Source organism: Jatropha curcas, chromosome 5 (genome assembly GCF_041381405.1).
Source record: "Jatropha curcas cultivar XTBG-Jc1 chromosome 5, XTBG_Jcur_1.0, whole genome shotgun sequence".
NCBI lineage: Eukaryota > Viridiplantae > Streptophyta > Magnoliopsida > Malpighiales > Euphorbiaceae > Jatropha > Jatropha curcas.
Genome location: NC_143155.1, coordinates 27845932 through 27871491, shown reverse-complemented (window position 1 = coordinate 27871491; position 25560 = coordinate 27845932). Strand labels below are relative to the sequence as shown.

At 32.1% G+C, this 25560-nt stretch overlaps 4 protein-coding genes across 5 annotated transcripts; 2 read left to right on the top strand and 2 right to left on the bottom strand.

The window, feature by feature from the left end:
• Positions 1-6840: 6840 nt before the first annotated feature.
• Positions 6841-8613, top strand: LOC105642791 (basic helix-loop-helix (bHLH) DNA-binding superfamily protein). The gene has a single exon (XM_089722084.1). It carries the CDS (start codon positions 7022-7024, stop codon positions 8468-8470), a length of 1449 nt encoding a protein of 482 aa, XP_089578210.1. The 5' UTR covers positions 6841-7021; the 3' UTR covers positions 8471-8613.
• A 2608-nt stretch (positions 8614-11221) lies between these two features.
• Positions 11222-12485, bottom strand: LOC105642789 (S-adenosyl-L-methionine-dependent methyltransferases superfamily protein). The gene has a single exon (XM_012227734.4). It carries the CDS (start codon positions 12285-12287, stop codon positions 11373-11375), a length of 915 nt encoding a protein of 304 aa, XP_012083124.1. The 5' UTR covers positions 12288-12485; the 3' UTR covers positions 11222-11372.
• Positions 12486-14036: 1551 nt separating this feature from the next.
• Positions 14037-17350, bottom strand: GIF3 (GRF1-interacting factor 3). Of its 2 annotated transcripts, none has more exons than XM_012227732.4 (5): positions 17204-17350; positions 16954-17065; positions 15595-15671; positions 14794-14878; positions 14037-14724 (listed from the first exon to the last, which is right to left on the bottom strand). In XM_012227732.4, the coding sequence occupies exons 2-5, from the start codon at positions 17029-17031 to the stop codon at positions 14326-14328; spliced, it is 639 nt and encodes a 212-aa protein (XP_012083122.1). In that variant the 5' UTR covers positions 17032-17065; positions 17204-17350; the 3' UTR covers positions 14037-14325. The 2 variants fall into 2 exon arrangements, with proteins under 2 accessions (XP_012083122.1, XP_012083123.1); XM_012227733.3 differs by having other exon boundaries at positions 16954-17059; positions 17204-17333.
• Positions 17351-20228: 2878 nt separating this feature from the next.
• On the top strand, positions 20229-24991 carry LOC105642787 (DHHC-type zinc finger family protein). The gene is made up of 7 exons (XM_012227730.4): positions 20229-20742; positions 20831-21083; positions 21784-21875; positions 23015-23141; positions 23240-23325; positions 23654-23719; positions 24444-24991. The coding sequence occupies exons 1-7, from the start codon at positions 20554-20556 to the stop codon at positions 24558-24560; spliced, it is 930 nt and encodes a 309-aa protein (XP_012083120.1). The 5' UTR covers positions 20229-20553; the 3' UTR covers positions 24561-24991.
• Positions 24992-25560: the final 569 nt, after the last annotated feature.

Below are 25560 nucleotides of genomic sequence, written 5' to 3'. Positions count from 1 at the left end.
ATTTTTGTTGATATAATATAACCAAAATGAAATGGCTCCAACAGACCAGTTTTTTTTTTTTTTTTTTTCAAACTTTTTTAAACAAAAAATAAATTCAGTTGAAAAATTTTTTTTAAAAAAATAATTATGTTCAAGTCTTTAAAAAAATAAATTTAATTGAAGTATTTTTTAATTTTTTAGGTGTATTTTTTAATTTCTTATGTTCAAATATTTTTTTTAAACCGGTTTTCAAAATTTAAAATTATGCAATTCGCCGGAGAACCGATCGGAACCGTCGGTTTTGTCACCGAAACCGGAACCGAAATCGGACGGTTCCAAACCGGAACTGAAACCGGACCTTTTTGGTTCGATTCCGATTTCAGAAATAAAAACCGAACCTTTTCGGTTCGATTTCGATTTCAGAAATCAAAACCGAACCTTTTCGGTTCGATTCCGATTTCAGTTTTTGTGGAACCGGAACCGCCGGTTCCGGAACCGTGGCCACCCTTACGAGCACCATTCCTTGTCTAAGTAAAAATAATTTACGAATATAATAATGTTAATTATTGATTGCAAGTTGGCTATATAATATAGTTATGGTCATGTCAGCCTCACCCCCGGCCACGAGTGAAATGTTACCTTAATCAAAATATAATATAAATTTTAAAAGTAAAAACTTATAATTAAAGAGTTAAGAACCGATTAAGCATCTGGAAATTAAGCACATGTAGTAAAGGAGTTTTTTTTTCAAGCAGCAGTGTAGTGAAAGTGGGGGATGACTCATCTCCAAGTCCAAGGTAATAATTAAAGTTAGTTTAATTGATATTTAAGTATGCTTCTTTGTAGTATGTTAATAATTATAGTCGGATTATAAAAAAAAATACATGTTTTATTTTAATTTATATTTGCATGGTGTACTTTTTATTTGTAGAAATAAAAAATAAATTTATTAATTAAATGTTTCTGGATATGCACTAAACTGAAGATTATTTGGAAAATAAATTTTAAATTTGTTGCGTATTAATTGACATTATGATACCATACCTCAGCTTGCTGTAAGTACTTTTTTAACATAAATCTCTTTTTAAAAAACAAACATAAAATAAAAATTGTCATAATAAAATCAAATAACACATCTTAATAAAAAAACTGAAAAGTGAACCTCTAAATTTTAAAAAATAAATATAATTAATATTTTTTTACTTAAACAAGAGGGGAAATTTTGGCTACTTCGGTTGATGAGGAAATAATTATTTAAAAGGAAAAAATCTTCATGACTCAGAAAGGCCAAATACCATAATTTACACGCTACCGTTTTAAGCTGGGAAAAATGACAGAACCAAGGAAATAATAAAACGAGGTAGCAATGAAAAACAAGTGGCTGCTCATTTGTTATATATATATATATTTATTAATATACCTATTGTCTCATTTATTTATTGAAGTCATAGAGCATGAATTATATCAAAGATGCATACAAGTCATTTTATTATCATTATTATTATTATTATTATATTCAACTGGGTTTTGTCCAAATCCAGCAAAAGATTGAGGATTGTCATCCTAACATCTTTGATAAGTGTTTACTATAAAAGTGGTTGGTCCTTTGACAGAATTTATTAAAAATAGATGACAGAGAAATTAATAATTTAAATAAATAGCACATGCTACTCATGGGATTTTCTTCATTTCTAATTTTATACGTTGATTAGTAGATAATAATAATATTATTATTAGCAGATAATGGTTAGTTAATCTCCCACTTGTTCTATCCTTGTTTTCAAAATAAATAAAAACGTCGTGTGAATTAGCAAAAAGATTTTGTTTTTAGCAGAGTTGATTTGAATGCAAAATCATTTACATTTCAGTTTTTATAAAAGTAATTTTTTATATTAGATATAAATATCTAATTAAATAATTATCTATTTAAATAAAAATTTAGCAAATTAGCATCATCAATTACTAATTAAAAAAAATATCGTTAATTAATTTAAAGGCCATTTTTTTATGGATGCACTTCATTTGTTTTCACATAACTTTTATTTTTAGAAAATAAATGAACTATTAAAATTTATTTTTTAAAACAAAATTAATATTTTATTAATTATTATGCATTATGATATATACATATAATTTCTAAATTATTAACATTTTGGCCATTTGAATATTCTTCCAAATATGCTTAAATATGAAGGGCTTGAATTTAATATATCCCTACTTAAAAACAACTGAAAAGTGTACTGAAAATTGAAATCATATCTTCTTTTTTATCAGCTTTTTTTTTTTCTTTTATTATTATTTACTTTTTAAAACTTTTTTCTCTCAATTTTTTCTTTTTGGGGGTTAAGATGGTCCAAAAAGTAGATTTCGTCCCGCTGCCTAAAATTAAAAGCCAACCTACGAATGGCAGGTCGATGTTGATCTATACATTTTTTAAGTGGTTCCCACTATATTATTCTTATTATAAAATATTTATAATGATTGTACAATCCTACGGCTACGAGGCAATCAAAAAACTTTTATTCCAATCTAATCGAAGTGGTTATTGAATTAATTTTCCTTTTATAATTGATAATTTTAACACGAGATAATTTATTTATTTAATTAATTTTTTAATATGAGGACTGTTAATGAAGCGAGGGTAACAAAAAGTCCATATGTAAATGCATTGTATTGTCTGAGCTGAGACGTCTCTGCAAATGGTTTTTTCAGGTTCAGGTAATATATTGGCTCGTACGAACAAAGATTAGTCATATCAATAATACAAATAAATGACTAATCCTTTTACTTTTTTTAGCCTTTTTTTAGTATATTTTAACCATGAAAGTGACTTATTTCTTATATGTGCTGCTTTTCACATAATTAATGATTTGATTGACGTTATATCTTGCGTTTAATATAATCTTTTCACAAAATTTTCTGTTTGTTGAAGTCATAGATTACGCCATCATACGACAATAGAATATATTATTCAATTTTAATCCCATAAATATTTAATTATTTATCATGTCAATATTAGGGTTTTGGAAAAGCTCACATTAATTTTTTTGCCCAAAAATTATTTAATTAACTTTGTTCCATGGCCAACAAAATTGCTCCTAATTTTGCCCAAAAATGTAATTATAGCAATGGAAAACCAAACTTTTAGTTAGTGCTAGCTTTGTTGATAGAATATAAAATTTATGAATTGTAAAATTGTTTAGCTGAAAAAACAAAATTAATTAATTAATTAATTTCATCATTAATCAAAGCTATTATAAAATTCGTTGATACATAGGTTGTTGTCTAATTTTTAAATTTTTCTCCACTAAATAAGAAATTCATGAAATGTTTAAATTTCATTATTCCTTTCTATCTTTATCTCTCAAATAATTTCCATTTGCAATAGAGTTTTTGGATAAGCAGTAGAAGATCGAACCTTTTAGGCTTAAAAATTATGTCGTTCACTGGTAGAAAAAATAATTCAAATTGATTTTCTTTTTTTGAAAAATATTACTAGGATTTCAATAGAAAATTCTCAACCACAAAAACCCAAAAGCATTAGTAAGCAAGAAAGATGTGGGTTCCAATCACAATTATATTTATATTATACTCGGCATAACAATAATATATTATCAGCTTTTTCTATCAGAAATTTAATGTATATCTCTTTAAAAAAACAAAACAAAAAAAAAAAAAAGAAAAAAGAAAAAGCCTCTATGAAATAATTAAACATCTTATCATTCATAATCATTCATTTATTTGTAAGTTTCAAAAGTATCACGGGATTGCTATTTATGGTAGTAAAATTCCAATTTTATTTTATCCAAAAAATTATTTTTCATATTTTATTACCCACGATCACACTATATATTAAAATTAATATAATTTTTTACTTCATAAAGCCTAATAAACAGGAATAATAACATCGCAAGTTATATTTGCAAGGATAATCCTTCTCTTTAAATAATATTTACTAAATTGATAATAATTTTTATAACGGAGATAACTCGACATAGAAACCACTCATTTTCCACATCTTTTATAAAAAATGAAAAAACCAATTAAATGACACATGACTCACAAACTATATATATTAATATATCTTGCTAGCACAACAATAAAAGAGTCCTTAGTCTATATTTATTCTTAGAGGGACATTTTAATTGTAAAAGTTTCAAATATCACATCTATATAAATTTTTATAGTACGAAATGGTTACAATAGGACAGGATAAAAAAATGAGAATGGTTTAAGCATGTTGTAAAGCATCTATATATTTTTTTTAATATGAGTTTTTAAAATATATTATATAATATAATATACCAAAAAATAAGATTTAAGTTTTTTTTTTTTTTTTTTTGGAAAAAGGAGTAGAGATATTAAGGAAGGTATATTGGATTAAGAGTCTGTTAGATTTAAAATCTTTTAAAATTTCAATGGTATTTGATTTATGTTTTTTTAGAGTCTATTAAAATTTTCAGTATTCAATTCAGAACTTATAAAATCTATAAAAATTTGATGGATATTCAATCATTACTTTTTAAAAATCTATACAAATTTAATGGTATTCAAAAAATTGCTGATTTGGAAAGATTTTATAAAATTATTAATTTCGTTGAATTTACGAGTCTTATGTATAAATAAAAAAAATATTCACAAATCTATCCTCCAACTTAAAGATTTCAAAAACCCGTTGAAGGTACTTTACTTTATGTTGTAAAGTACCTCTTTTTTTAATGCATTTTTTAACTAATAATGGATAGAGTACCCACTAACAAACTCATTTAATATAGCGGTTAACAGGAGCGAAATGACCGACAACGATGTTGGCTATTGCAGGCCTTTTACTGTTGGTGACGATAAGTTTTTAACTAAGAAAATAATGATTTTGGAGAAGATAACGCATTTTATTTTTCAGTCTCTCATTGTTTTTCAATTCTTCATTTGACTTTAAAATCTTTTAATTTGTTTAATTAGGTCCTGAAAGTAATTTTGATTTAATATATAATAAAATTATTGTGATTCGATCAAATTCAATCAAAACCTATAAAAAAAATCTTACCCATCCTATAAAACTCTATCTAAAATTCTAGTAGAATAATAGGAAATATGTGGAAATCCTAATCTATCACACTAGTGAGGCCAAGCCTTGAGAGAGCATAAAAATAAAATAAAAAAAAAAAAAAAAAAAAAATTTATGCCTATGCTGCTATGCAGATACGGAGGACCAAATCTGTTTTTAATCCTATATAAATTATTCCTTTTATTGTAAGTTATCGTAAGATCCTCGACCGGCATCTAGAGAGGCAATAATTAAATAATTAAAAAAATGCACATGTTAATTAAGTTGCTAATTAATTAGGTTCCCCTAAGAAAATAAAAAAAAAAAAAAGCTAATTAATCAGACACCACTACACCTATTGCTGTCGCCATTTTCTTGTATAAATATATAAAAAATATGTATGCTGTTTTTATTTTTTTCTCCATCCATTTATTAAGACAATGCTGCCATTCCATGCATTAAAATAAGAAATTAAAATTATAATGTAATGATTGCATAAACAACTGATTGACAATATATAATAACGCAAAATACATAAACTGAGTATAATTTTTAAAAACCCATTTGCGGTTTATTTGGTTATGAATAAATCCAAGACCGGGTAAGAACATGGACCCTACGGAAGCTGTTCCGTACCACCAATCGATAACCACTGGCCCTCTCACTTTCCGTTAACGTGCTAGCGGTACCCCTTACTGACATCCCTACTACAATTTTACACCTTTGGCCCCACCATCACCAAACTACGTCACCGCTCCTCTATTATTGTCTCCGTAAAAGCACTGCAATATTTTTAAATATGAAATTTAATATTACAGCTATTAAATTTGTACTTTTATTGAAGAAATTTAAGTTTATACTCTTTATTTACTTTTATATTAGATATTTTAATTAGTTTAATAATAATGATATGTCAAAAACATATTAATAAAAATTAATTTTTTATTGAAAAATATTATAATATATTTTTTTACTCTCTAATATTTTTTATATTGAGTAGCAATGATCAATACTCGCCCATTTTCATAATAATTATCATTTTTTTTTTGTCTCAAATATTATCATTGATTAGATATTAATATAAATAAAATTAAAATATTAACTTTATTTATTTAATCAATTATTTTATTACTATTTAATCAATTTCAAGAACAATTTAATATAAATTATTTAATTTCAATGACATATTAACATAAAAATATATTTAGAAGAAATAAAATAAAAATTAGTATAATTTACCTATATTAACTAAAATTAATCAGTCTATCTATAATTCAAATTATGACAAAATTATAGAACAAGAGTATTACATTTTATATGTTGTGTAGGCCCTCCTGTTTCTTCATCTTATCATAGAATCCGATTGCTTTGATTTTGGCAAGTTTGCCTTTCCATGCACCGGAAAAAAGAAAGTTCTCCTCTGTAAACGCGTGGTTAATTTAATCTGGACCCTGCTACGTGTTGCCACTAGGGAAGGGACGACAAATAATTTGTCAGTCCACAGATAATCTTACAATTTTACTCAAATAATAAGAGGTCGATATTTATTTTTCGAGAACAACTTATGCTTATTTTTTATTTGTTTCTAATTTTTAATATAAATATAATGAATAATTTATTTTTATATTAATTTATTTATTATGTAATTACATTATAAATTATAATTATTCTTTAACCATTTTTTTTATAAGACTTATCCAGTCTAGGTTCAGTCAGCGCCCTTGTATTTTCTTCCCTAAACACTGTGCTTAGTATGGTTGCTACATTTAATAATTTCCTTTTATTTTATTTTAGTATCAGACATTATAAGAGTAAGACTAGGCTTCCCTTGCTGGACACTATTTCAGTGTTTGTCCTCCATAGTCATCATCCCGTTCATCTCACCATAAAGACAAATCCTCTTTTCTGTCTCTCTCCCTTTCTTTTTAAGGGGAAAAAGAAAATCTGCGAATACCTTTTCATTCTCTTCCACGTCTTGCATTTTACTCTCAGTTATCCATGGAAGACCTAATTATATCTCCCTCTTCGTCTTCTTCACTGATCTCTCTATCGCAAGACAATAGTCAACTGTGTCTCCAACAGAGGCTTCAATTCTTGCTGCAAGGCCAATCAGACCGTTGGTCCTATGCTATTTTCTGGCAAACATCAAACGATGATAATGGCAGAATCTTCCTTGCGTGGGGAGATGGTCATTTCCAGAGCAGCAGACAGACACCTCCAAAACTAACCACTATCAACAATCGCATTCCAGCTATAAACTCTGGTGAGAGAAAAATCGCCATGAAAGGAATCCATGCTCTCTTCGGCAATAACAATGACATCGATTGTTCCATGATGGATGATACCAACGCTGAATGGTTTTATGTTATGTCTCTCACTCGATCTTTCTCTGCTGGAGAAGGTATACCTGGTAAAGTTCTTAGTACTGGTTCTTTGGTTTGGTTAACCGGTGCTCAAGAACTCAGATATTACAACTGTGAAAGAGCTAAAGAGGCACAAATGCATGGCCTTGAAACTCTGGTTTGCATTCCTACGTATAATGGGGTTCTTGAATTGGGCTCTTGTGATGTCATTAGAGAAAACTGGGGTCTCGTCCAAGAAGCAAAATCTCTTTTTGGGTCAGATCTTGTTGATCTGATGCCTAAAAATCCCAATACAAACTCAGCATCTATTCAGTTACTCGACATGAACATTTCTTTTGCTGATATAGGCTTAATTGCTGGAGCACAAGACCAAGAAGCAAGTCTTGAACAAAAAGCACAACAAACTAATTATGAAGCAAAGAAAGATATTGATAAACCAGGCCAGTGTTATATAGACTCTGAGCATTCTGACTCAGACTGTCCATTAGTTGCTCCAACGGTAGAGAAAAGAACTCCGAAGAAAAGAGGGAGAAAACCGAGTCTTGGCCGGGAGACGCCTCTCAACCATGTAGAGGCGGAGAGGCAGCGGCGCGAGAAGCTAAACCACAGGTTCTACGCCTTGCGAGCGGTTGTCCCAAACGTATCCAGAATGGATAAAGCGTCACTGCTATCAGATGCTGTTTGCTATATAAATGAATTAAAGGCTAAGATTGATGAATTGGACTCACAGCTACAAAGAGATCAGTCCAAAAGGGTTAAATTAGAAGTGACTGACAATACAGATAATCAAAGCACAATCACTTCTGTAGATCAAGCAAGGCCTAGTCCTATTTCTGGTTTTACGCTTGATATTGAGGTTAAGATATTAGGTGATGACGCGATGATCAGGGTTCAATCTGAGAACGTTAATTACCCAGCTGCTAAGTTGTTGACTGCATTACGCGACCTTGAATTTCAAGTGCACCATGCGAGCATGTCCACTGTCAATGAACTCATGCTTCAAGATGTGGTGGTTAGGGTTCCTGATGGATTCAGAACTGAAGAAGGAATGAAAAATGCACTTCTTAGAAGGCTAGAACAATAAGTTGTTAATTAATGCTTAATAATATGTTGGATAGTTTGTTTAATTTTGTTTCTTCTTCCACAGTCTTTCTTTTTTCCCCTTTTAACTTGTTCAATTTCCACTCAGAATTATTGTATATTAGTAGAATATTGTTGTACATTTAATTTAGTATGTCCTATAGATAAGTGTTTTGTGATAGAAAGAAAAATGCTGAAAACTGAAGGAATATAAATTAACTTTGTTTTCTGATGTTCCCATATTTGTGGCATCAGAATTGTTTTGTTCGAAAAGAAAAAATTAAATGGGTGAAACTCGTAAAAGTCAATGAATTGTGGATGATATTAAATCACGTTTATTTTTTTTATTTCATTTTTTGGGCATATATGTGGTGTGATTCATGCATTGGAAGGATACAGTGTATGTTCCACATATTTCAGGGATAGAGAGATCCTGTAAGGGACTAGTATAATTTTACTCGGCCTAAAATATCCATGGTTGTTTCTTGTTTCGTGGACTAGTGGAGACATGGAAGATGGAAGATGGAAGATGGAAGATGGAAGATGGAAGATGGAGTCTTGGTCCCCACCCCACCACTAGAATTCAATTCAACACGTGTTATTTATTTACTAATTTAAAGTGGTGACTAAAATATGCTAAAATCCCAATTCACAACCAATAAAACGAGGGCAACTCGCTTAGTGTTGTTTTCGACCTTCGCAACGGCCAAAATAGCAACGCTACCGTCCGCGCAAGACGACAACTGGGTGATGGAAATAAAATTTGGGTATTTGAGGGGACCAAATTTCTTTTATTTATTTATTCCATTTAAAGATGGATGGATATGATTGTGGACCGCTGTCTCTTTGTACACGTCAGCAAAAGCCAAATTACATTTACAGCAGTAAGGATGTGATTGACTGCCTCAACCTTTTTCTTAAAAAAAATATTATTACTACTATTTCTTCCTTTTTCAGTAAATAATAATCAGAAGTACACATTTAAAAAACTTATTTTTATTAGTTTATATTTTGTTTAGAAAGGAGAAAAATGACAAGAGATGTCAATTTTATTTTTATTGATATTTTTCATTTTTATATTTAGATATAATAAAAGAAAGAAAATAAATTATTTTTTAAGAGGAAATAAAATGTTATTATTGAAAGTTAATAAAATACCTTTATTTATTTTTAAACAATGAAATGTGCTTTTAAATATTTTAAGGGAAGGCTATCTTATGTTGTGTAGTCTTCAATATTATTTCGATTAATAAAAATTTTTAATGAATTAAATTATATTTTAGAGTAGAGTAATTTAATAAAAATAAATGAAATATCTACTTTTTTATATTATTTTCTCTCTAAATTAGAGATTCACGTGTGGATTTGAAAAAATAAAATGACATATTATTCCATTCAATATTTTCATTTTCTTACCAAATAAAAAAAAAATTTCATAATTAATTTTTTCTTTCTTTAAAAAAAAAATATTCCCATTCATATACATGCTTCATGCATATATTAATTCATAAAACTTTCTCCACCAATTAATTAAGAAATGATAGAGTGAAAATTATACGAAAGGCCAGTCTAGTATCTCATCGCATCAGTTGTGGACTTCACCAAGGGACCACTCTACGTACATTTAATTCTGCTGAAAATACTCATCATCATACGCGTATCTGTCCATATATGGTCATTCACAACACTTCTCCTGCCAATCCTAAACAAGACGTGTATTTGGATTTTTTTTTATTTTTTATTTTCCTTTCTGCCAAATAAAATCATATCAGAGTTTTTTTTTTTTTTTTTTAAATTATAAATTGCCAACAGCCTAACCAAAAATTATAAAAACATGACTAACAAATCACCAAAAATAAGTGGCTTTACTATCTTACTTTAAGCGAGGAAGACTTCAATCTTATAAATGAAATAAATGTAACAAAATATTCAAGAATTGATCTTAGTCTAATGGACAGGAGATATTTATATTTAGTTAATGCTAAAAGAAAAGGAAAAAAAAATACGGTGACTAACAAAAAATTACCTAAAATATGATCACTTAGTTTATCCAAATTATATCAAATTGACGAGTTGACGTGGAATTTAATTACTAGGAAATTGTATTTATTTTTTGTAATTTAAGGAATCATATGTATAAAGTGGCAATTTTAGTTTCAAGAATGCATGGGACTTGGACGTTGGTCCCTTCACATGGCTAAAAGACACGACAGTGACAACAAAAACAACTTCTGGGACGGGGGGTCGGAATCTGAGGTTTTTTTTAGCACATGTTTATGGCATGAGAAATGGCTCTCGTTCCATATTTTTCCACATTTTTAGTAGCACGAGTAATTGAATCAGTCATGCAAGCTTTTACACGTGCGTATTTGGGACCACAGTAGATATTCGAGTCATATCCTAAATTGCCCCCCAATGACGAATTGGACCAATGTAATGTGGTTTGTTTAACGATGCTTAGAATTGGGCCAGATGATGGGCCGAACTAAGACTTCATGGACTACGCTTGCAAATTAGAAGCCCATTAAGATTGCAAATATAGCTTGAGGAGTATACCGAGTCTTCATGGGCCAAAGAAAGTCTTAAGCCCAAGACGGAGGGGAAATAAAATCGTTACTGTAGCGTGTCCATGAAAGGATGTTGGACAACGTTAAAGAGAATGATGTTTGATAATTTACTATTTCAACCTTCAAATATTAACGTGATCTTATAATTAGTCTCTAAGCATTACGATTATGAGAACCAATAAGCCTAGTTTAAAAGGAAAAGCAACATTTTATTGGCCCGCTAAAGGTAAAATGCCAAAAGTAGGAAAAAGTATATTAATGCACGACTGCTATAAATTTACAAAATTAACACAAAGGACTTTCTGTTGTGGTGGTTTTTCCTTTTCTTTGAAACCCGAACTAAGTAGAAGGAAGTTGAGCAGAATCAATCACCCAGTGTTGGCCATCCGTTTGTATTTTAAGCCCATTCAATTCAGCAAACAAATTTACTGCTCTCCTTACACCTCTGTTATGTGCCATGGTAAAATAATCGTGACCAAATATTACCCCACCCGGTCTCAAGATTCTATAAGCCCGGTTTATATCCGCCCAAGCCGAGTTAAAATCATGACCCGCATCTATCTCAATCAAGTCGCCAAAAACGCCCCACTCGCATAATTTCTCCAGAGCCGACCCGCTTGAAAACGGAACGGGTAAAACCCATTTGGTAGCATTCGAATAAATAACGTTTTGCATAAACTGGTACAGCAGTAAAACGTCACCGTTTACCATATTAACATATTTTAACCGGTCCCGAAATCCGGGCCACCCACGGAAATCGTCGATGCAGAGAATCTGTGCGTCAAGCCCCAGCCGGCGGGTCAAGTTGGCCATGTGGAGAGCCGACGCGCCCAAAAAAGTGCCCACTTCGATAATCACCTTAGGTTTGACTTTCTGGATAAGGTGTTCGAAAACGGCACCGTATGATCCCCATCCCTTGACCCGTTTATCGCGGAGGAGCCCAGTGACGCGCGCAGGGGGAAAGTTGTCGTAGGGCGAGGTGGCGTGATATATTCGGTCAAGAATCGTTTGACGGACGAGGCTAGAGGGAAGCGGGTCAGAACAGTGAGTCGTGACTCGAAAGTTGTCGAGTTGGGAAGGGAGACTGTTAAAGATACCGGTGGCGGGTTGAGGAGATGTGGGTGGCTGTAAGCGGGACGATAGCGATGACAAGTAACCAAGGGCGTAGGCTAGCAGGAAGAGGATAACGTACGCGGAAAGTTTTGTTTTCTTGTTCCCATGATGGTGACGGTAAGAAAGCTGCTCTTCTTTCATGTCTGATATGAATAGTAGTATCTCGGTTTAAAAAAGTAAAGAGAGAGGCTAAAGATCAGTTGTTAGAGAAGATAACAGTTTTTGCATTTGGTTTTCTTGATTTTGGTTAACGTTTAATTATGTTGAAATAAGCAGAGATGATGAAGCTGATTAATCCAGCAAAGACAAGTACAGGTAACATAGTCTAAAAAGAAAACAACAGAGGATGTATCTAGTTTTAAATGCACAGTGGAGGCGTGGACCGTGCGGTTGAGCCGGAGCCGGTTGCGTGATTATTAGACAGATAGTTTGGATTGAAAAGGACCGGGAAATGTCTGAAGGCCAAATAAAATAAAATAATGTTTTTTTTTTTTTTTTTACAGCTGTTTCTAGTTTTTGATTATAGACTTTGGACTTAAATTAAAAAAAAAATTAAAATCAAATCAAATCATTTTCTGATTTGTTCAAATCTTCTAATCAACTTTTTAATTTTTTTTTTCTTTATTTCGTAAAGATCTTTCTTTCTTTTTTTTTTTTTTTTAAATTCTTGTCAAATCGTTGTAGGTAAAAAATTAGAATTCTGTGTATCAATTATGGAATGTTAGATTCACAATTCATTTGACGATCTGGTTTGAATTCTGGCACATGGAATGTGTATTGTCTTGGATCATCAACAAAATTTATAATTGGAAATTAACAGTTTCTTGCGCAAGAATTCATGAAGCTTGATCCGATTTTGATTCTCAGATTGTCTTCTAAATTCACCCAAAATTCTGGGTCTACCAAAAAGGGCAGTAAATGCTTCAAGATTACGATCACTCGTTCAATCTCCTTTATCCCTCTGGTTTGACCCTACCCTGTTCCACTCTTCCAAGGAAGCTTTAATTTAGGAAAACGGTATCATTATCTTGTCTTTCTCTTCTTTTATCTTCCTAAGGTTCTTCTAGTTTTCTTTTTTCCTTTTGTCCTTTGTTCCCTTTTCGAACCAATCTCCTTTTTTTTTTTTTTTTGCCGGTTCTCCCTTATCATCTTTTCTGATGGCTTCTGGAATGAGAGAAAGAAAAATCGCAAAAATGACAATCGAAAAAAAAAAATATTGTAAGTCTGACTCTTACCCTTTGTTTAGAAAGGAAAAAGTATATTGGAGGAAAGAAAATAATAAAGAAAAAGATGAAAAATTATCAGCTTAATTTTCATAGTGATTTCCCATACTTGTATTTGAATATGATGAAATAAAAAAAAATTATTTTCTTTTATTTGAAAAGAAAAAAATTTTAAAGGAAAATAAATATTATTGAAAGATAAATATTATTATTAAAAATTGACAATTATATCATCACTTAAATGATGAAATATTTAATAAAGAGTTCAAAATTTATTAATTAATTTGAGAATATTTGGATAATTTAATAAAAATAAGTTAAATTTCTACTTTCCTTCGATAGAGAAATTCAAAACACGTGAGTCCAAATAGAAAATAAGTGAAATATTATTTTCTCCAATATTTTCATCCTCTCCCCCAAATAAGGGAAAATATATTTCCCAAAATATTTTTCATAGTTATTTTTCTTAAAAAATATATATATACCCGTCCAAACAAAGGGTTAAGACCAGAAATTTAGTTGAAATTAGCGAGATGTGGCATGCCCTGGCATCATTGGTGTGATTTGCAGATCTCTTACCAGCTAAAACAACGATTGTGGCCTTGTAACTCTGCAATCACCACACACTGACAACAACAAATAGGCAACGAAAATTTCTGGACCAAAATTCGTAAAACACCAATGCATGCATTTGTAGTTGACATACGATTATAGTACCATCCCACCACTTCCTTCTACAATCTACAGCTGTCTTTGTCTCGCATCTGGTTGGAATTTTGATTCATTCGCATACCAAGACCCTTACAACTTACCTACCTAATCTGTCAAAACTAGAAGGAAACGAGAAACATCCAATTCTTTGCTCAATCTATTGAGAGATCACAGAACAATAACAGTTCTGCAATGCCTACTATCAACAGAAAAGTTATCCCTGTAGACCACTCCAGAGGGGCCATTCACTTTGCATCCTCCGCACCATCACCACCACCGTGCCCAGCAGCCATGTTCCCTTGGCCATCAGCACCTGATGCCCCAGCCTCAGGGGCATCCGGTTTGCTTCCCCCTCGAACATCATTAGAGCCTGCAGCTACAGAAGTGCCACTGCTTCCAAGAGTTGCCTCGGCATGCATGGGATGCATGCCATTATTGGGGCCCATGGGTCTCATTCCCATTTGCCCTTGGATGACTGCTTGATGTAACTGCTGAGGATCCTGTATTTGATGAGGATTATTGAATTGCAACGGCATCTTTGGAGGGAAAATACCTGACTGCTGAGCCATTGCTGCCGCCGCTGCTGCCGCCTGAGGATGTTGCATGTAATATGCTCCTTGTTGCATTGCAGGATGTGGGGCCATCTGAAAGTGTAAGTATACATAAGCAAGAATTGTGAGAGCCTATGAACCACCAAAAGATCAACCACACACCTGGGTTGGCATTGTTGGTGCCTGTGGTTGTGCATCAGCAATTGCAGCTAAATACATCAAATTCTTTTGCAGCTGAGCTTGATACCTAGATCATCAAAATCTTATATGGACACTGCACAAATGCCGGATATGCAAATACACACCAGACATGAAAACACACTCAAACAACAGCAAGAGTGCATGTGCATACATAGAAAGGATAATCTTGAATCTATAACTGCAACCATCGAGGAACTCTTCACATATTCCAACAAAAACCAAGGAGATGACTGCCAGCTTCATAGGTAAAGCATCTTTTACTACGACTACGAATATCAAACTTGCAATCAGAGCCAAAGTCATTAAAAGATCAGTTACTGAAATTATTGGTAGAAGGGTCCTATAACTCCAGGTTTTCAGGGGCAACAATAATCTAATACAGGAAATTGCATTTACCAATTTGAAAAAGTTGGCAAGATTCAACAAGCTTATGGGGTCTTTCAGCTTCCAAAGTACCAATTTTAATTGTGTAGAGAACTGTGAAGCTTTGGATCTCAAAAACTGCTGGTGGTGTTTTTGGGATTCCAAATAACTGATTTCAGGTCTTATTCCGAATCAGTGCTGAGTAAAGAGTAGAGTCATCCACTCTAATTTCCATTATTCTCTGAAGACCCTTGATATTATTTAAAATGCACAGAACTAAGACCTAACATTATAACTTGCAACACACAGAATCAATAAAAGGCAATATAACCCTGTACAGAAGGATGGATGGGACAGTCTTGGACAAGCATATGCAGTTACAGAGAACAAGGCACTTACTGGGCACATTCAGCAAGTTTTCCAAGGTTTTGATTGTCCAAGATCGCCAAAATCAATTTTTTATTTTCATCAAGGTACTGCAGCAAGCATTAAAAAAGACAAATCAAACACCAATATTTTCTGCTAAGTTAACCTCAAAAATGATTCTAGTTTAAAACTACATTGAGCATAGCCTCCACATCCATTAACAGTAGCACCGTTTGCAATGACCATGCAAAGACAGAGTGGGATATTGCTAGCCAAGTTGGCTGCTAGACTCTTCTGTCCACATAAAAGCTATTTGGTTGGATGTAGATATTTATGAAATACTGATTTTATCTACGAATATAGAAGTAACAGCTCATGTTGATGAAATGAAATCTAATCACCATAACCGAGAGTTATTTGAAGGCTGTTGATCTCAAAAATGAGGAGCCTTTCTCTACAACTGAACATGCCAGTGAAAGGGGGGGAAAAGAACATAAATAGCTTAGAAAGCATATAACCAAAAGGTAATATTAATTTATCAGGTCTTAACTCTTAACACCAAGTTGATTTGGTAAATCATTTCATTGTACAAAGCCATATCACATCCTATCATGCTTCCAGCAACCTTAAATTTATTGAACCAATCAGCAGGTAGAGATATCTACCACATGAGGGATACATGAATGAATTATCAGGATGTCATGAACGGTAGTCAGATGTAGAACAAGCACGTTCCTCCAGTATAAATATAATCATGATCGGCAGCTAAATATTCATATGCTGTAATTTAGCCCAATATGATGAGTCCCTTCATATTTTCCATTTATCTAAACCATTTTGAAAGGTAAAAGAAGGAAAAAAAAAAAACAAAAAATTAAAATATCTAAAAGGGAAACCAACATTTAAATAAACAAGCAATATTAAGCTATTACTAATTTAATTACATCATTTCTGAAAAAGAATTGAACTACTGTAACTGTATGCATAAATTCTGTAAATAACGGAATAGAATAGTGAAAAGTCTACCAATTAAAAACAAGGACAGGCAACCTTAACAATAGTAAGTGATTAAATGATAAAATGTTATCTGTATAAAAAGTTTTCCAGCCAGAATCTTTTTTAATTGGATAAAAATTAACAAACCATCCATGTATACTAGTCCCTTTAATGTTTACTCCTCACTTCAAACAATTATTAGCCTGCAAAATTAGGGTTTGATAGCATACTCTATGCAACCCCATCCCAAAATAAACCCCTTCAACAGCAACTCTAACGCTACCTAGCTCCTCCCAGGAACAATCATTAAAAAGCACACAAATCAAAAATCCCAATTATCCCCACATTAATGCACTTGATAACCAACAACAGAGTGTATAGATGCAAAAAATATACCTTCTGGATCTGCTCAGTGGTGATGTTTGTAGGTGGATAGGAAGGCATCACTGGGATCATCTGCGGCGGTTGTTGCATATTTGTATTCCTTGCTTTGCTCAGAACCCTAAACCTAGTCCCAAACGACCCAAAAAAAAATCCCCAAATCGATAACCCTAATCCAAATAAAATATATATATATATATATATATATATGAAATAATTATTACATAAATATATGGAAATAGAGATATGAAGAAGAGGCAGGCACCAGTAAGTGAGAGTGCTGGATTCAGGACACGATCTTCAACGTCGACGAGGTTTCTGGAATTTTAAAACAAAGGCAAAAGTGTTTTTAAAAATTCTTTTTACCAAACAATTGAGATATTAGATTTGGTCTGTCTTTTTAAGACAATAACTTTGAACTATTTTTCGTATGCCGGAAGCTACGTCAGTCGGTTCGGTTCGGTTCGGTTCGTCTTTGACGGTTCGTACCTAACAAATCACTATTAGATGTTGAGAGATTCGTAATTTTCTTTGCTCGCACACTATTTTTATCTTAAAAATATTTAGGTAAAAGAATTCAAAACTTTGATAGACCATGCATTGACAATAATATTTAGGCATTAAGCCAGTAAATTTTTATTTTTAATAAATTATGAGGTACATGACTGGTATGTGTTAAACTCCATACGAAAATGTTATATTTTGTTTTTTTTTTTTTTTTTTAATGTTGAAGAGATCATTTGATGATGTGAGTGAAATAAGAAATATGATCTTATTACTTGAAATTTAAGATAATTATTGCATTACAACATAAATAATAATATTGACATTTTACAATTTATTGTCACGGATCGATTCATTTCTTTATATTTTAAAAATGTTAAAACTTATATAAACGTAAGACTTCGTAATTCATTAGATAATTCTTTAAACTCATATCAAATCTATGGCCCAATATAACAACATAGACTCGATGTAAGGCTCATGACCGCACGTAGTTTGATAACCAATTAAAATATTTTGAATATAATTACGAAGTTCTAATTAACTAATTCTTATTTCAATATTACAAATATAGTAGAATTTAATATTTATATAATTAAAAATAATGCATCTAATACAAAATGAAATCAACTAATAAGGATTTGTATGTTTAGAAAAATTATAAAACATGAATGAGTGCTTCAATTTAATGAATAATAATAAAAAATATTTATAACCTTAAATACAATGTAATGATTTCTTAAAATTTGTAATGAACTTTTAGTTGCAGATAATGTTGATATTTTTGAATGTCGCAATTCACATGCAGCAATTAACATATAATCACATCTAATGTAGATTAGTTGATGGAACCACAGTTTTTATAGCGCAATCTTCCGCAGTTGACCAAGGGAGATCAAGCCCTCGTGGAAGGACTTCATTATTTTCATATTTAATAATTTCTATATATACATGTTCACAAAGAGGTATCAATCTCTATGTATGTCCAATCAGCCTTTTATCATATGGTTCATCCTATCATTTGTATATCCAAATGATTCCATGTCATAGCCGCAATCACATAACATCATCAGATACACAATTACACCCTACATTTTATGCTACAGTATGAGCCACATCCAATCATACATGCCAATTTCACCATTTTAACACACAGACATATAGAGGGAGTATGTTTCACTGCATGTCGTCCTTTGGTTATGCTTCCTAGTAACTGGAGCATTTCAAAAATATCTAGATAAGATGGGAAATAACAAAATATCTGGAAATTTAATTTAGTCGTTATGTAAACTCCACATTTACAATCTTAATTAACATAATCGAAATTCCGATAGTTTACTTAATTGTATTAATTATTTTTCCTAATTTCCATCCTTCTAATATATTTATGACATTGCCAATTTAATTTTGGCCATAAATATTATTAAATTTTCCCTTGTTCTACACCCCTTTTAACTTTCCAAGGTATGCATATTTTTTATAAATCCTAATTATTATCCTATACATGTAATCTATACATAAAGACTAATTAATCCAATACTCAATGTCATAATCAGAGTTTTCAAGCTTCAAACCTCGCCAAATCAAAACCATTATAACCAAATTAAACCCTTATTTTCAATACTTAAATATAATTTCTGTAATTTATTAACACCATAATTGAAATAGAGTAAGGATTTGAGCATTACCTAACAAAAGAGGGAAAACACTCATCTCTCAGTGTATTAAGTTTTACCGGCAATCCAAACAACTTTTTTTAAATGTAAAGAGAAGATCATATCTTTTGATTTTTATAATTTATTGTCTTCTTAACTTTGTCTTTAGCTCCTTGGAATTCGGAAAACAAATTTCACAATGGAGATTAAAAATGAGAGGAAGAGTTTTTGACATTTGATAACTAGGGTTTAATGGTTTGGAAAGGGGAAAGGAAAAACAAATTGAAGGAGGTGGAAGAAGAAAATGGAAGAAAAAAACATTGCTCCTTTTTATTTATCTTATATCACCAAAATTAGCCAAGGAATCTTTAATGAATTCTTTTGGTATAACATACCACTTGTCAAGCTCTAAGTGTCTCATCTTTTTGGTCTAAAGCCCAATTTGCCCTTGTCATAAATGAGTTTCTTTCAGATTGCCCTTTTGTTTCCGAAACCAATTTAAATTCTATTTCTTTTTTGAAAAAAATGTAAATCATGTGATGGATTTTTATTTTTTAAAAACTAACAATATTCTTAATTTATAATTCTATATTTCTATTAATACTGTGACAAGTGTTAATAGAATCATATATTGTGAATTTCATAATTAGATTTTGAACATTAAGATGATCAAAATATTAATTTTATTATAATTTAAGAATCGATTATATATTTTTTTATATAGATTTAACTATTATTTTTATCTTTTTCTTTTTTATCGCGGTTTTAACATATAACTTTTCTTCAAAAATACCCAATAATCAACTTATACTATAAATATTAGTAATTTGATTTAAATTGAATTCAGTATTTTTGGAACTAATAAATCAAGGTATTACATTTATTTTTTTCATATTTATTAATTTGTGTAATTTTTTTAAGAAGAATTTATTAATTTGTGCATTGATTGTGCATAAATTGGTAAAATAAATTAATCGAATGGAATTAATTAGTTTGCTACACTTTGAATTTACGAAATTCAAAATTTATATATAATAAAAAATTCAAATTTTTTCACTGTAAAAAAAAAAAACTCAAAATTTTACTAAATTTTATTCATCATCGTCGTCGTTAAGGATTTTGTTTTCGTTTCGTTTTTATTTTTTATTTTTTTTCATTTTTATGTTTTGGTTGTTTGTTCTTCAAATTTTATCCATGAAGCAGAGATTCGAGACTTGTGATTTGAACTGTAAAGACTAAAGTACAGCACGACGGCAGAGCTTATTTGAGTAGTAAGTGAATACCAAAGTTTCCTTCTCCGACGCAACCTCCAAATTTACCTGCTCAAATTTAACCGATCAGTCAATTCCCTTCAAACCTGGCTCCCGACATCTGGAAACGCCTATTCCCACCGGGAACCAGAAGAAGAGTCCCAATCATCCCCGAAATCAGGACACTTCGCCGCTTTAATCGGGTAATGGACGTAAACGTGTTCAAATTTTGTTCCGGCCTCAAAGTTCTCGGCTACTTGATGATTCTTCTAGTCGCCGGAATAATCGCCGTCTCCTACTACGCCGTGGTGATTGTTACTTGGGGTCCCCAATTGCTTCGCGGCGGTGCTCACTCTGTTTTGGCCTTCTTCATGGTTGTACTGTTCCATGTTCTGGTAATTTTTTTTAGCTCATAGTTTGAAATGGATCTTTTTCTCTCAATTTGGTTTTGTTTGCTAAGAAAAGATTGAAATGAAAGTGCAGCTCGTACTGTTACTGTGGAGCTATTTTATGGTAGTGTTTAAGGACCCAGGTTCTGTACCCGTTAACTGGAGTCCAGTGGTGTTGGAGGAGAATTTGGAGGGAGGAAGTTCCATCAGTGAGTCGAATTATGGAGCGCCCGGGGCTTTGAGTTCCACACGGTCTGCATCTGAGGCGTTGGATGGAAGACCAGTTGTGGGGTTTTGCAATCACTGCCAGAATAGCAAGCCACCGCGTTGCCATCATTGCTCTGTTTGTAAGGAAACTTCTTTATCTTTGTTTCCACTGCCGACTGATTTTGATCATTAGTTGACAGTGCATCTTTTGATTTTACTGTAGTGTTATTTAGTTTGATGGTGTCTTGATTCTTGAAGATTCTAATATAGTTTCAATTCTTCTCGGTAATGGTATATTGAGATTAGCAAAATTGAAAATGCTGCCCTTTTGTGAACATAGATTTTTTGGTTATTTCTTTTTAACTACTTGTCTACACCAGTTTCAGTTGATCATCATGATGGCCATATATTCTTTGTCTTATTTCAAGAAAAGTGGCTAGGAACTAGGAGAAATAGCTTCCAGGCTGCAGTGATTTTATGAAGTTCATTGAATATTGAACATTTGAGTTGTGTTGTTGTTATAGCATAAATTTATCTGTCTATCTGTTTGTATTCTGCCTTTAGATTGTTTACAGAATACGTATCCTATTCATTACTCTTTAGCCCCCTCAGACACTGTTGGTGCTCTTAACATGCTGTCATTGAGGTATAATTACAAACTAGGTAAATTTAAGGTGGAAAAAGAGGTTTCCAATTTTACCAAAATGATAAGCCTTTTTTACATTGATAAGATCTTGATTGTTTGCCCATAAAATGAAGCATACCTTGCTCATGGAATTGGTTTAAGGTGATGTTATATAAGTGTTGAAATTCTTCGAATCTTTTTGTTACCTTTTGTAGGCCAAAGATGTGTTCTTAAGATGGATCATCATTGTGTTTGGGTAGTGAATTGTGTCGGAGCTCGAAACTACAAATTTTTCCTTCTTTTCTTGGTAAACTCATGCTTCCTTGTTTTTCACTTTTAAGTGTTTAAAATAATTACTCATGGTTATAATGCAACAAATAGGATTTTCTTTTCTTTTCTTTTCTTTCTTTCTTTTTTTTTTTTCAAGTATCCAGTCAAAGGCTGGAGAAGCTCAACAGAATCTATATTTGCAAAATTGGGAGGTATCCAGTAAAGTCATGCTACCTTTAACATCATTTGAGCTGATAAATATGGTAGCTCATAGACTTGGTTGCAAGTTTTTTAGCATCTTTGTACCAATTCCCAAGGATGAATGGGTTATAGTGGGACTAGGCTTCTGGCTAGTTGATGGTTTAGTTGAAGACTGTGTATGAAGTTAGGATCTTAATTAGATACGATACTCAATTTTCAGTATGTGAATCCTAATTAATGCTAGGAAAATAGCTTCTGATTGGTCATTGAAGTATATGCATAATCATCTAGTGTGATTTATCTTGAGGCTCCAAAAATATAAGGACCTAACTTCAATTCCACTTATATACTGAAAGTTTTGATGATGCTACTACTAAACCAAGGCAATATTCTGAATTTCGTAGAAACCATATATTATTGCAAGTTTTTACAGAAGATATTGTACTCCTTGGGAAAAAGTTGTGAAGACCTTTGACTTTTAGAAATATAACCAAGTATACAGTGACGGTCTGGTAGTCATTTCCCACGGCTGGGGAAACTTCAGTAAATTGAAAGCTGGGGTGGGGCAAAATATAAGCAATAGGGAATTATTAAGTGAACCAGATGCACTCATGAATAGTGCACCCTGCACTCACAAATACATGGGAACCACCTGAATTTAAGAAAGGCGGATCCTGCATTTATGTGAGTGAGGGTGTATCATACCGGGATAATTCAATATTTAGCCATAAGCAATACAAGCCAAATTGACCGAACTGGTGCTGAATGTCAATGACATATTTTCTTTACACTTTTAAGTTTAAAGCTTAAATGCATGGAAACATTCTTCCATTTCTCACCTCCATTGCTAGTATTTAGAGTTTTTTCCCCTTCTTTTGGGGGCTGGTGGTGTTTTAATTTGTTTGTTTATTCTTTTCTTTTTCCCCTGACTTCCTTTGCTCCTTGGGTTTCATTTGTTTTCTGCTCTCCTTGAAGCTGTATACATTTCTGGAGACAACAATGGACACTCTAGTATTATTGCCTAGTTTTATGAAGTTCTTTGATGAAGCCAAGAATCATTCAAACTCCCCTGGCAAACTAGCAGTTCTATTTTTGGCTTTTGGTAAAGTATCTGCCCAGGTTAATAATTTCCTTTTACATGTATTGTTTCCATATTCTCATTGTTCCCTTGTTTCTTACAGATTGTATACCTTGATGCAGTTCTTAATTTGGCTTTTGCCCTCAGTCTTCTTTGCTTCATAGTTATGCATGCTTCTCTTCTGTCAAGTAACACCACATCTGTAGAGGTAAAAATAAATAGTTGTTACCTTTTTTTTTTTTTTTTTTTTTGTTAAAAAATAAATGATTTTTAGTTGTGCTTCCTGACATGTTAGCATGTGGAAGTTGGATTAACTTCTTCCTTGTTTGGAGTGTATCTGAAACTGACTGTTACTTAGACAAAAAAGCTAAATTATGTTGCAGACAGGCATTGATTGTCATGGGATAGTTAATTGTAGTTTCCAGTTAAATGCATGTTTAATTTGACTTTAATTCCTGTGCAAGTGTCAAAGTGTCCTTAATTTGAATATTGGTTAGCTGATTGCTGTGAATAACCTTTCAAATTCATCATTTCAGGTTTATGAGAAGAAAGGAGCAGTCGGGTGGAAGTATGACATGGGCAGGAAGAATAATTTTGAACAGGTGATACCCACTGGATATATTATGCATAGTCTTTTCCATTTTATATTATTATTATACTGATATGAAATACTTTGCTATTTTGCAAATAATAAAATTGGTGCAAGTAAAATATTTGTAATTTCTAAGAGTATGAGCTTATACTGGCTGGTGTGCTTGTACATGTGAGTTACGGATCTGTGATTGTAAGAATTAGAGTAAAATATGCAGAAGTGGGACGATCCTGCTCCTGCAGAATATAAACTCAAGTTTCAGACTGTAGCACTTATTGTTAGGAGTTGGTAAAAATTGCAGCCTCTTCTACCTTTATTAATGATAATGGCATTCTAAAATGTCTAGGCTTTAAAATATTTTTTTTTCAAATAAAATTCTGCGCAATGAGTGAATAATTTGAAATCAGCGTGACTTTGTACTTCTCTTGTAACTAGATATGCATTAAGGGATTAAAATGATTAAAAAAAAAAGGAGAAATGTTTACATTTCATGTCAACAAACATATGGGCATCCAAATAGCAAATCCCAATTGGTTAAGCACTTAAAATTTTAATATTCATTGCCCTTTTTGGCTTTTTAATCTTCTGCTAGTATAACTTTAATTGAAAAAGGTCTTGTAATATGCATATGTTTAATTGTCAGCAAAATGTTTTGGCTTATAGAAGCCACTTTTGATTCCAGATGAACTTTGACGGTCTTGTGTTCTTATGGTACCATTTTTATTTTATTGTAGGTATTTGGTGCAAAGAAGACACTATGGTTACTTCCATTGTTCTCTAAGGAAGATTTAGATAATATACCTGCACTGCATGGCCTAGATTTCCCAACCCGCTCTGATGTTGAGGCTTGAGGCTAGCACAAACCTCTTTCCTTCATTTCTGTTGTTGCAATTTCTTGCGATGTATCCTTACTTTATTCTTTCACTATTTCGTCTAAACGATATCCTTACTTTCCCCTGTGTTTGAAATTTTGGACATAGAAGTCTTTATACATTGGATGTGACTTCAGTGTGGGTATCCTAGCAGGAGCCAAATAGTTGAAAACTTACTCTTGCCTTACCATATGACAGTAACTGATCGGTTGATTACTTCATTGCAAAATTTGCACGAATGTATTTTTTTTGTCCCCATAGATACAGGGGAACTGGTGGGGGAAAGCGTGCTTGAATGCAGGTCAGCCACGCAAAGCATGAGAGCTATTAACGCCAGGCTAAGCAGTCGATAGAGATGTATACAAACACAACTTGTATTATTTCTTTATAAAGGATATTTTTCTTTTTAAGATTAGCTGCGAAAATAAGAAAAAAAAAAGAGGTGCAGATTCTTATGTTATTTTATTAATTTTTTTTTTGGCACTCGTAATTGAATCTCAACTTAGATTCACATTTTCTGCAAGCCTGGCTTATTGAAAATGGCCATCCAGCCCTGACGGCAGGTAAACGCTCATATCTGCATACCATTGGATTAGGACAGACCTGGATGATTATAAACTATTACAAAAATACAAACTGGGGAAGGCAACATTCTTTCTTATTTTGTTTATTCAATTTTCAATTTTTTTCTTTTATCTTTCTTCTGCTTCAAGGAAAATAAGGATCTCTAGGGCAGAGTTTTATCCAAGAACCTGCTGTGCTATACTAATTAACAAATTTGTTTTATGCTAAATGGATTAGGACAGAGCTTAAGATGTTCGATTTGTATAAAATGAGCAATTTAAGCGGCAGCAATACAAGAAAATCCGAATCAGAGTGTGCTCGTGATGGATTTGCCTCCTATAACAGCTAAAACAATGAGAAATACTCAGCAACCAAGATTAGTTAATTACACTTCAGTAGTTTCTTTCAAGTATCT